Below are 12,676 nucleotides of genomic sequence, written 5' to 3' on the forward strand. Positions count from 1 at the left end.
TGAAAAAAAAAGAAAAAGAATAAAGGACACCCACAGGGGGTCTTCTTGTATAAGTTTACTAGTTTAGACTGGCTTTTTGTTCTTATGTGTCTAGCAGGGACACATGCTGATTGTTCCTTTGTTTGACCAGCATGGAAGCTGTATCCTCTAAAGGGAGGGGTACGAACTGACATGTCCGGCTACTGAACAGGACATATCTCATAAACCATATGCTTCCACCGTGATGCTCTCATGTTAAACAGGTTGCAATGTGTCGTTTGATTGTTGTTGATGTTAACAAGATTAGTCAGCCCACTTTGGTGTTTGTATTTTTCTTTATTGCTTAGTTGGAACGTAGGGGAGACAAAAGAGAGAACACCCCCTGCACAAAGTACGGAAAAAACAGATGACAAACATTCCTCTTCTCTATGAACTTTTGCACACCTACTCTGAATTTGATGTCTGAAGAGTGGCTGTAATTTTTCAGTCAAACCCAGTTTGATTCGCATTTGTTACTGTGATAGACAGCGCGTCACAATGCTTTTAGGTTGTAGATCAGATTTTTTGTTATTTTTTGACACACCCTAAATAGGGACGCCAGGTTGAAAGTGGTGTTTCATTGTGAAGGCTCCGGTGAGATTCGATCCCAGCCCAGTACACAGAACATACAGGCCCAGAGGCGACGGTCCTAAACATTACAGGAACAATTTGAGGTTTTCACCGGGATTGTTTTATGTGAATGCGGGTATTTCCTTTCATCCTGCTTTTCATGTCCTAAATCCAGCATTGAAGCACCTTTGCCTGGTTGTAAGAAGGTGTTGTTCCCACCGGGAGATATGAGACAGGTTTTTGCCTATACTGAATATCTTTATCTTGTTTTTCTCTTTTCTTTCTCTTTGTCGCCTGCCGGTGCCGTGTCATATTTCACTATCTGTTTCCGTACCTTACTGTATCATTTTGTATTGTATAGAGACGGCAATCCTTGCAGTCTATGCCAGGTTTCTGTCCAGCTTCTGCCTCAGTCTTTGTGTGACCGTGAATAATGGCCAAGATTTGTTGAGTAAACAAATTCGTGACACCCTGTGGGAGTCCGACTTGACCTCTTGTCGGCCTGACCGCCTATGCGGTCACCGGACAGCTTCCTTGTGTTTCTCTGCCTCCCTCTATACCTTCCCCTTTTGTTCTCATAGTGGTCACAGCTGATACTTTCGCTCTCTTTTTGTATTGGTTTTACAGTTGTGGTTTAATGTTCTGTCTGCAACAGACATGATTCGTTCTGACTTCACCTGAGGTGTGACTCTACGCTCTCCTCCAGATGTGACCAGTCTAGACCTCGAGGACGAAGCCATCCGTGAAAGAGAACATTCGAACCATCCCACACAATTCTTTCACACCAGGCAGGCTGGATGTGATGATGATGATGATGCAACATCACCACAATGGAGTCATAAAAGAAATGTGTCGTAAAACCTAGAGGGCGGAGAGTCTGATTGTGAAAGATTTGCTTCCAATGGAAAAACAACTTTATAGGCCTATGTGATCTGAAAGCAAGATAGCATTATATTTTCATAGAAATGATTCCTCAGAGCTAGAGCAACCATACACAATACTCAGTTAAACTAGAAATACTGTTCCTTCGAAACAGTGTGGGCTCGATTCCAACCCAACAAATAGGATACTTTAAGGTACTGTAAGGTACAGTACCCTACAGTATTGTACTGTACCTTACTGTACTGTACTGTACTGTACTGTACTCTACTGTACTGTACCTTACTGTACTTTACTGTACCTTACTGTACTGTACTCTACCTTACTGTACTATACTATACTGTACTCTACTGTACCGTACTGTACCTTACTGTACTGTACTCTACTGTACCTTACTATACTGTACTTTACTGTACTCTACTGTACTTTACTGTACTCTACTGTACTTTACTGTACTCCACTGTACCTTACTGTACTTTATTCTACTTTACTGTACTTTATTTACTTTACTGTACTCTACTGTACTTTACTGTACTCTACTGTACCTTACTGTATTGTTTTGTACTTTACTGTACCTTACTGTACTTTACTGTACTCTACTGTAACTTACTGTACTTTACTGTACTCTACTGTACTGTACCTTACTGTACTTTACTGTACTCTACTGTACCCTACTGTACTGTACCTTACTGTACTGTACTTTACTGTACTCTACTGTACCTTACTGTAGTGTACCTTACTGTACTATACTATACTGTACTCTACTGTACCGTACTGTACCTTACTGTACTGTACTCTACTGTACCTTACTATACTGTACTTTACTGTACTCTACTGTAATTTACGTTACTCTACTGTACTTTACTGTACTCCACTGTACCTTACTGTACTTTATTGTACTTTACTGTACTTTATTGTACTTTACTGTACCTTACTGTACTTTACTGTACTCTACTGAACCTAACTGTACTTTTACTGTACTCTACTGAACCTTACTGTACATATTCTATGTGTTCTAGAGGTGTATATTGAGTGCATATACTGTAGGTTAACAATCCCAGATCACATCTGTCCTCCACTATGTCTATAACCAAGGCGTTCTTCTATGTGGCCACTCCAGACTGAGGAGTGGAGCATGACTTTTATTGTGTTTGTGGATCTGATTTGAAAATGCATCGGTTGTGATATCTCCCTGAAAACCAACAACAAGCACTAATACGGCTGATTGTCCCTGCGGGTTCTAGGATATATACTGTAAATCCCATTGCCCGGGATCCTAAAACCTTATTCTTTTTAAGAACAATTTCTAAAACACTACAAAACATGTCTCAAAGACAAATACAAGCAAACGTCTTCACAGTAACACAGTAACAGTTGTTTGTGTGTGTGTGTGTGTGCTCCACTCCAGACTGAGGAGTGGAGCATGGCTTTTATTGTGTTTGTGGATCTGACTTGGAAATGCATTGGTTTTGATATCTCCCTGACAACCAACAACAACCACTAATATGGCTGACTGTCCCTGCGGGCTCTAGGATATATGGCTATGGGATTTACATCCCATCGCCCGGACTTGATTCTTGATCACAGCTGTGTAATCAGTAGAGTGGAGAGGGACATTTATTTATAGTTTTAACTATAACTATAGTTTTATACATCACACAGCTTAGACATTTGGATCAAATCAGAGAGCAGACCTGTGTGAACGCAATGATATAGATAGCATATCTGAAGTGTGAACACTGCAGCCACAGCGCCTTAACATAAACATGGGTCTATTATCCTTCTCTCCACTCTGTAAACCCATTGGAAATGCATTGGGTGCTTAAAGTTAAACATTTTTATTTTTTTATATTTATACTACAAAACATTTCAAAACCAAAAATACAAGCACACTTGTCCTCAGTAAGCTGAACACATAAAAATTTGAATGGTGTTGAAAGGTGTAAGCGTTTAAGAGATGAATCGCGCCAAAGTTTTGAGGATACTGACTGACTGATAGATAAATAATGAAGATAACATACGTGTGCTCGCCTTCCAGGCGAGCCCACAACTAGAGGGGTATGTTTCCTGTATAGAAACAGTGTGGGCTTGATTTTTGACAGGATTTTACATGTAAAAATGTCATCCATTCCCGAACTTGCAGTGCAGTTGAACAAATGCAGATAATATCTGCATTTGTTCCACAGATAACTAACCCCTTTAACAGTCATTGGTCCTCACTAATTTGGAACAACTTTTGGATATTATCCGGCAATAATCCTTTTTTTGTTTTGTCAAACAGTCACAGCTATTCCCAAAGGAGACGAAAGTGGTAGGCTATGACAGAGCCAACGCATGCCAAAGTTTAGAGAAGAATAAATAAACCAACAAATCAATAAATCAATAATAAAGAGTTAGTGACAATAACATTCTCCCAATAGATTGAGCACTACATGAATTGCCACAGAACAGGCCTGTTGCCACAATACACTGAATTATAGAGGGGCTCCATCTGTGCAATGAATCAACATCAGAAGGCAGAGTCTCATTGACTCTAAATAAAAGTTCCCTAATTCAAACTAACTGTATTTCAGTGAGTATTTAATTTGGAATTTGCCAGCTCAGACGCGGGAAGGAGGGCAGAGGCATGCTCTGAATGGTCCTGTGGTTCTAGGAACAGTGGAAAAGGGGGCGGGGCCTCTGGGGTGTGGGGGAGTGGACCTGGGCGGGCCCGAGGGCCTCTCTGGGTTTAAATGCTTCCACCTCCTTCCCCTCTGCTCCTGCCTTGTGCCTGTGAGCTCCTGTTTCTGTGCCTCTCTCGCGCACTCTCTCTCTGTCTCTCCCAGAGCCTCACGTCTCTCCAGCAACCATGAGTTTCCAAAAAACCAGCTCGTACTCTGTGCGCTCCTCCTCCAGCGGCAGGGGGCCCTCCGGGCACATGTCCATCACCCGTAGCTCCGCCGCGCCGGCCTACAGGGCCGCCAGCACCTATGGCGGCGCCGGTGGCACCGGGACCCGCATCTCGTCGGCCTCCTACTCCGGCGTCCACAGCAGCGCCGGCGGCATGGGTTCCGGGATGGGTTCCGGGATGGGGGGTGGCTTCTCCAGCAGCACGCAGATGAGCGGCAACAGCGGCAACACGTCCAACATCATGGGCAACGAGAAGTTCGCCATGCAGAACCTGAACGACCGTCTGGCCAACTACCTGGAGACGGTGAGGACCCTGGAGTCTGCCAACAACAAGCTGGAGATTAAGATCCGTGAGGCGCTGGAGAAGAGCGGGCCCGACTTCAGGGACTACAGCAAGTACCAGGCCATCCTGGATGACCTGAGGAGGAAGGTGAGGAAGAGGAGGAGGAGGAGGAGGAGGAGAATGGCTGCGAGGGGTTGAGGTGGGAGGGAAGAGGGAGGAGGAATGTACGCAGATGATTTGTTAGATGTGGGATGAAAGTGTGTGGGGCGGGGGGGGGGGGGGGGTCTCGAGGGGGGAGGGGGTAAGGATGGAGGGTTGTGTTGTTCATGGTTGAGTTGAGGGGTTGTTAGATGAAAGCCAGATACATTCAAGCTGGGAAGGAATGTGGACAAATGATTTAGTATGAAGTATTTATCGAGATGGGCCTGGCAAAGCTGTGTGGGAGTTGGGGTTATTGAACTTACTTACTAACCCTTACGGCCCTTTTGCTTCCATTGGATACATTTACACCAGAACTGGTTTTCTTTTCTTTTTTGTGACCAACTATTGTGAATGCAATATGTCACAATATGTCTGAATGAAACAGATAGGAGTGACAGGTGAAGGGACAGTAGGACAGAGAGAAGGACACAAAAAGTCTAATGTCACCAGAACTCAAGGTTACTCAGCAAACCACAGACGCCTGCGCCTGCTTTAGGGACATGGGAGTGAAGGCTGAGTTGTGATTGGCTCTCAGTGCCTGTAGCCTGTAGGCCTGGTCCAGACTGGAAACAGCTGGGGGTGGGGGGGTTTCACTCACCAGAGAGAGAATGATCGAGGAAGAAATTGGAACAGAAAGAGAGAGAGAGATGAAGGAAGGAAGGGATGAAGGTAGAAAGAAAGGAAGAAAGAAAGAAAGAACCTCTTATTCAAACCGACACAAAAGCTTTGTTTGTATTTGGACTAGTTGGATAACATAAGAAGATTCAGATTCAAGAGTTTTGACACTGGTTGTACGAGTAGGCTATGTGAAATGTTTGCATAGACTATACTATACAGTCTATACAAACACTGATCACATATAGTAGGATTAGAACTGCTGTCTATATACAAACACTGGTTGTACTGTAGGGAAAGTGAGAGAAAAAAAGACAGCTGACACAGTGCAAGGTTCACAGAACAAAACCAAAATGGGAGCACATCCGCTCAGCTGATCCATCGTTAAATCTCTTACTGTAGGTCACAGTTCCTGCAAGTCATCAAAATGTTCTTTTGGCTGAGCAACATTAAAAGGCTAATTGGGACACACTCAACTCTGAAGCAAAACAGCACCTCAGATTTAGAATAATGGTGCTCTCTTAACTTTAATGGTGAAGCTTGTTGAAGCTTGCTCAGTAAATCCACAGTGCCTTGTTTGAATACCCATTGTTCTAAATGAGCAATTAGCTTCTCATGTATCTGATAAGCCCCATTCACAATCCAGGACAGTGACTTAGTACAAAAAGATTTTAGGCTGGAGACATTATGCAACTAGGTAACGTCAATCATTCAAGATTTTGGTCAAAGGGGATGTAATTTGATACGAGAAAGGAAAACACATTGACTGGAGCGCCGAAAGACTGTTACTAACAGCACCCTGCCAGCCAGCCCCCTAAAACCACATTTTGTAATTTGACATTTCCAAATAAAACATTTCAGTGAGAATCACTCCTGCAGTGCCAAATAACTGAAGGGAAAATCTACTGTTGCCATTCAGAATGTGGGACAGACAGTGTTTGTCTAAGCTTTTAAAGTGAAAGATATCCAAGGTCAGTTTACTTTACCTTGCAGATGACAGAAATATGAGGCTACAGGTTAGACAACTCCTGTCAACGGTCGCATTTCTATTAAACTAGATCTTATCAGGTGCCTAATCATCCGCACCATCCCTAAACAAAACAACTGAAAAACATTTAGTAATGATGGAGGATTGATTTAGATTTCTACAAGTGAGTTTCTATTTACTCTGCAAACATTTCTCTGTCCGTCCCAAATGCCCAGTGGAGTCAAAACAGCTTCATTTTCCGTTTCTGTACTGACAGGTGCCCCACCCCTCCCCCCTTTAACAAAACAAAGATTCTCACGGCAGGTTCAACAGGAAGCCCCAACCCAGAAATACAAACGGCGTGCCCACATCGTCAGTGTGATGATTCGTCACAGGCAAAACGAACACGTCGGCATCATCAAGCCTCATGCAAATCACCCAGATCCACTGCCAGTCCAATCCTGTTCCCTAGCAGCAGAGTTGCTGCCTGGCAGTTAATGATTGGCTGGCGGACTTTGTCCCATCCCTGCCAGCCCTTATCTTATTGTACCGTGACTGCCGAGCAAATACTGTACTGGCACTGGCACTGCCTCCAGGCTTGTGCAGCTGCCTCTGGCACTGTCCCACTTCACACACATTATGTCCAGTGGCACCTTGTGAACAAAATCGCCCCTTAGGAAAACTCCTAACTCACTATAAACGGCCATTGAAAAGATGAATCCCTGTATGCCAGTACACTAAGCTTTTAATTGTGCATGACACACTCTGGCCTCAAGGCAGTAATATTGAGTGATTCAAGTTATGCTCAGTGTAGAAAGATTATCCCAAGACGGCACAATCTCTCCCTCTCTTGTGTCTTTGTCAGTCGCAGTCATTTGTTTAATCCAAGCAGGATATCAAAGCCAAACTTGGCAGATTCCGCCTTGTTGATTCCGACTGAATGGAATCCTATCAGGTCTCACTCAATGTAAACATTGTGATACTTCAGGTTCTGTTTGTGTATGTTATCCATTGTGTTCCCTTCCTAAACTAAACTTTTCCCACTGGGGCTTAATCCTGCTCGTAGGTGTTTGATTCCACCGTCGACAACGCCAGTCTGGTCCTGCAGATTGACAACGCACGCCTGGCGGCCGATGACTTCAGAGTGAAGTAAGTAAAACTACACCCAGACAGCAGCTGGCACACCCAGTTTTATGGGGCCGATGATTCTACCAATGTCAGAGTAGCGGTTTAAGGAGAGGGAGAGGTATTGTCTGGTTAACGTAATCATAATTCATCTAAACCTTCACACCCTCAGGCTATAAAAGAAGATTATAAAGAAGGAAACACTTAAAAGTTTAAGTTGCTAGTGTTTTGCCATACCATTATTCCTGCTTGCTGCTATTTTAGCCTGGCTAAAGTCGGTCAGGGGGAAGTTCTGAATTGATATTTCCAGCTTAAAGCCACAATGCTTGCGTTTGTTTTACTTGATAAGTAAGCTAACGCTAACATTTTGTGGTCAACCTGTGTGATTACATACGTCTCTGCAAGAAAAACTGGTTTTATGATCATGCTATATAGGACATGTAACCAAACAATGCATTTTTGTCTTAAGACCATTGTTTTAAATCACTCGTGGAACATATTGCTTGGTCTGCTTAAACCACCAAGCAGCTTTGGGGACTGGGGCTTTCAGACTATAGTCTTGTTTTTGTTTTGTTTTGGCTCATTATGCTTGATTTATCACTGCAAACACAAAGACAAATGTACTAGTAGACTACAAAAAAGCAGCAGCAATTAAGTATTTTGGCATCATCCTGACCACTCTGCTCTGCTTTGTGCGTTAAGGTTCGAATCAGAGCTGTCCATCCGCCAGTCGGTGGAGGCTGACATCGTGGGTCTGAGGAAGGTCATCGATGACACCAACATGGGCCGCATGAACCTGGAGAGTGAGATCGAAGCCCTGAAGGAGGAACTCATCCACCTCAAAAAGAACCACGACCAAGTGAGTGGGACTGGTCTGCTGGAGTATTACCGGGGAATTTGTTTTCATAGCAAACCTATAAAAAAAGTTCCATAGTTAAAAGATTATTACTGAGTGGTTAATGGTTGGTTTCATCCCTCGAGCCTTGAGTCATCTGCCTCCATCTCATTAGTTCTTCAAACAACTCTACCCAAATCCTTGAACTAATGTTTGTCGATTCGCAGTCAGTCATCGCATGCACCTCTAGATGTTTGCTCTACAGTGCATGTCACCGTACAGTCCTGTGACTGTCATAAACTATGGCATAGTTTACACACAGCTGTCACTTACCCCGTGCCCAAAGGCTTTCTTGAACAGGAAGATGAACAAAGAGTCTTTCTGTGGGGAACGGGTTTACTAGGACATGTGAATTCTGTGGCGAACCTCATCATAAAAACAACCTCCCCCATATCTGGCAGTGGAGATGAACCACAGAATTCTAATTGCAGGCATCCGAACGGCGCAAGTTAACACCCAGACATTTGTTTACGTACTGAAGTATTTTGCACCTCATTTCAAAAGAACCCCAAGGTCAGCCTTGGGTCAGTAATCCAGCTCCCTTAGTGTTTGCCTAACCACAAAATGACACCATTCAATATTGCAGCTGGATGGGTCCTCAGAATAGAATGCACCTTTACGTGAACTGCAAACATGGCCCTGACCTTGATATATCCATTTGAAATAACGGTTTGGTTTTCACACCACATCTAACCATTCTCTACTGTGTTTTTAGGACGTAATGGAGATGCGTAACCAGATCGCCCAGTCAGGAGTCCAGGTGGACGTTGATGCTCCCAAAGGTCAGGACCTGGCCCAGATCATGGCAGAGATGAGGGCCAAGTATGAGAAGATGGCACTGAAGAACCAAGAGGAGCTCAAAGCATGGCACGAATCTCAGGTAAACCTTTCGGGAGTTACAGAGCAAAATGTTGTTTGAGTTCCCTGAACTCGGATTTCAAACACGGCCTTCATGGATGCAGCATAGAGATCCATATCTCATATTCATCTCGTCTTTATTTCAGATAACAGAGGTACAGAGTCAGGTCGTCCAGAACACAGAAGCCCTCAAGGGCGCACAAACAGAGGTCAACGACCTGCGCAGACAGCTACAGACGTTGGAAATCGAACTGGAGTCACAGAGGAGCCTGGTGAGGTTCTTTCTCTCGGCACACAGACTTTCATTTAGTGTCTCTCTCTTCAACACGCCCTCATTTTATCCACTGTTGTTGACACAGCTAGCCTTCACGGGCTGGTGGCCTGTCAATGTAGCATGACGGAGTGAGGGCACAAGCCAGCTATTAACCCATTGATTTCTTTTTTGTCAGCCTGGTTGCCTTTTATGTAATAGGCAAAACATTTCCAAAATTTCAAACAAAATTGAAGATATTTATATATAATCACAAAACGTTATGAACATGTATTTCTTTCCTTCATTCTTCCCCCTCCTAAACAGAAAGGGTCTCTGGAGGGCACACTGAGGGACACAGAGATGCGGTACAACATGGAGATCGAGTCTCTCAACACAATCATCGTGGGCCTAGAGGCGGAACTCACAAACCTGCGTAACAACATCATGCAACAGACACAAGAATACGAGCACCTGCTCAACATGAAGATGAAGCTGGAGGCCGAGATCGCCACCTACAGGAGACTCTTGGATGGCGGAGACTTCAAGTGAGTACAGGTGAAAATGACCTTCTCCTTGACACAATAACTGCCGCGAAATTAATAAATACATCAGATACTGCCGGGATCTTTCACAGTTTTTACAACACTTTTGGGATGACGTAATTTCCGGTTGTGACTCCTAGCAATCTTGCACCATTCATACATTGGCGAAGAGCGCCCTCTAGCGCAATCACTGAAACCCTGAAATATCAAGCCATCTCGTCCATGGCAGTGAACCGTTGGATTTCAAATGACGAGTTATGATACAAAATCTCATTTGATACCTTTTCTGCTGGCGATTCAATTAACTGTTACACCTCATGTGTCTCTCTGGAACATTCTCAGGCTCCAGGATGCTCTGGAGGAACAGAAGACCACGGTGACCAAGAAAGTGATGACCGTCACGCAGACGCTGGTGGACGGCAAGGTGGTCTCTTCCAGCACAGACACCCAGCAGCTCTGAGCAGCCAGACCTTCAGTTTTTCACAACACTAAAGCTTTCTTTATACCCCATTGCAGGACGGTGTCGCTTGCCGACAAGAAATGATTCTCAGGCTAAAACACGCCATGATTCCCCTTGTCGGAAAGTGACACCGGTCGTATGGAGTATGGGTTAGGCTTAACACAACACTGGCCAAACTTTGATGCTGTGGTTGATTCTTTTCACCCATTAGTGCGACAACACTAAGCCCACACTGGCTAAGAAAACATTAAAATCCTTATTATTACAGTCATCATTTGGAACCATTTTCCAGACTAACACAGGACTAAATTTCAATATAGGCTCATCTCAACTTCAGAGGGAAACTAGCTCATCTTTTATTTATTCCATTGCCATTTTCTTTTACATGTGTTTATCTGTCTGTTCACCAATTAACCACTTAAACCCTACTTTACCCCGAAAATAGCTCATCTAAAAGCTGACTGCAAATCGTATTGTATTGCTTAGAAACATTAGAAATGTTTTGACATTTTCTGAACATATAATAGGGGCAGCAGGTCGAAAGTGGTTAATGGGCTCAGACGTTTACAAAAGGCGTTAAAGAATCAAGTTTTGTTGAAGTGAAAACGGCCATTTTGACCAACTAAAACCATCAAAGGAAATTGTCTGTTTTGTTTTGTTTTTGTCCATCTCGTGTTTGGTTTTCTCTCTGTTTGTTTGGATCTGTCTGATGTGCTGTAACGGTCAATCAAAGCAAAAATAAAGTCTACTCCCGTAACATCTCAGTTTGGCTGTTGTATCTTGTTTTCAGGAACATCAATAATATCATGTTAACACATCGGGTGCCCAGAATTATTCGACGTTTAATTTGCTGGTGCCCATGGCAACCCGCCATTTTACCTACCTTCGAAGTACTGGCGAGAAAAGTAATCCAAGTAAATGTAATCCAAGTATGTCCTGTTTATTTCGCGAAAATCTTTTCTTTCAGTCAGGACCGTTTTTTATCAATTCTAAGCCACAGTGTTTGTGTTATACGGCCGGTAGAAGAGGCTGCCGTTTTGAGAAAAAAAAGAAAAAAGGAAGAGAATCCGGAGAAAACAGCATTTTTGTGCAGCCGCTAAACAGGAAGTCAACGAGACAGACAGCACGTCCGGGTGACGTAATTTCGCGCTGCATGTTGGGAAATGGAGTTTGTTTCATCACCGCGGTAGCCAAGTGCAGTAGCTACAGTACAGTATAGTTTACTGTACAACGCGTCGAACGCGTCGTGGGCACACGTAAACATCAAAGAGATTGGCGCGTGGGCACCCGATGTGTTAAACACTGGTTTCATTAAGCTCGACTATGCAGGATTTATGGTGTGGTGTTAAACACACTCGCCCTCCCCCCTCCCCTCTCTAAGAGGCATCAAACACGTGGATGAATTTGATGCACTAATGGATTAGAGCACTAACGAGCACAGCACGAGTTTGACATGTTTATGACCCAATCGATCGCCTCAGCTCACGGCCGCCCCCAGTGGAACAAAAACAAAATACAGTCAGAGGGGCGTGTCTTTCAGTAGGGAAACACACCAGCACAATAATATAGTGGCTGATGGGAAATGATGGCTTCATAAGAATGTGGCTAAACATTACACAGTTGACCTGTATACTTGCTTCAAATACATTACATCAACATATTTATAATGTTAAAAACAAGTCATCACGAAGACCAGAAGGCTAAATATGAACTATGAGTGTAAACAGACTGTGTCGTCCACAGTGCAGCTAGTTCCGGTATTAAAGAGTAGGGGATAGCATTGCGTAGCCAGACAACTATTACACAATCTCCGGATGCTACTGTATATAGAGTCTGTAAAGTTAAAGCCGAGAAAGGAAGCTGTCATCTGTTTGTCATTTCCATTGTTGAAAATAATTATCTTTGAAAATATCTTTAAAACATATTTTTGAATTCCCATTTGTGACAAGCAGCAAGCTACTGTATATATGCTTTGAATAAGTATTTACAGTAGGACATATTTGCCCTATTGCATAGACTAAACGGAAGCGGGGAGGAGGCGGGACATCCGTGTTATTCTCGGATCGTTTTCACCGCTTCCTTTGCACAGACTGCAACGGAAGCATTGGAAAATGTTGTGAG

The 12,676-nt window shown here is 43.6% G+C and overlaps 1 protein-coding gene across 2 annotated transcripts; it reads left to right on the plus strand.

Moving 5' to 3' along the window:
* Positions 1–4,204: 4,204 nt before the first annotated feature.
* krt18a.1 (keratin 18a, tandem duplicate 1) lies at positions 4,205–11,319 on the plus strand. 2 transcript variants are annotated; one of them, XM_080734303.1, is made up of 7 exons: positions 4,205–4,786; positions 7,489–7,571; positions 8,250–8,406; positions 9,158–9,322; positions 9,447–9,572; positions 9,878–10,108; positions 10,438–10,575. In XM_080734303.1, the coding sequence occupies exons 1-6, from the start codon at positions 4,316–4,318 to the stop codon at positions 10,100–10,102; spliced, it is 1,227 nt and encodes a 408-aa protein (XP_080590429.1). In that variant the 5' UTR covers positions 4,205–4,315; the 3' UTR covers positions 10,103–10,108; positions 10,438–10,575. The 2 variants fall into 2 exon arrangements, with proteins under 2 accessions (XP_080590429.1, XP_080590428.1); XM_080734302.1 differs by having other exon boundaries at positions 4,206–4,786; positions 9,878–10,098; positions 10,438–11,319.
* The last annotated feature ends 1,357 nt before the right edge of the window (positions 11,320–12,676 follow it).

The sequence above is a fragment of the Nannobrachium achirus genome, assembly GCF_963921795.1.
Source record: "Nannobrachium achirus genome assembly, chromosome: 9".
Classification (NCBI taxonomy): Eukaryota; Metazoa; Chordata; class Actinopteri; order Myctophiformes; family Myctophidae; genus Nannobrachium; species Nannobrachium achirus.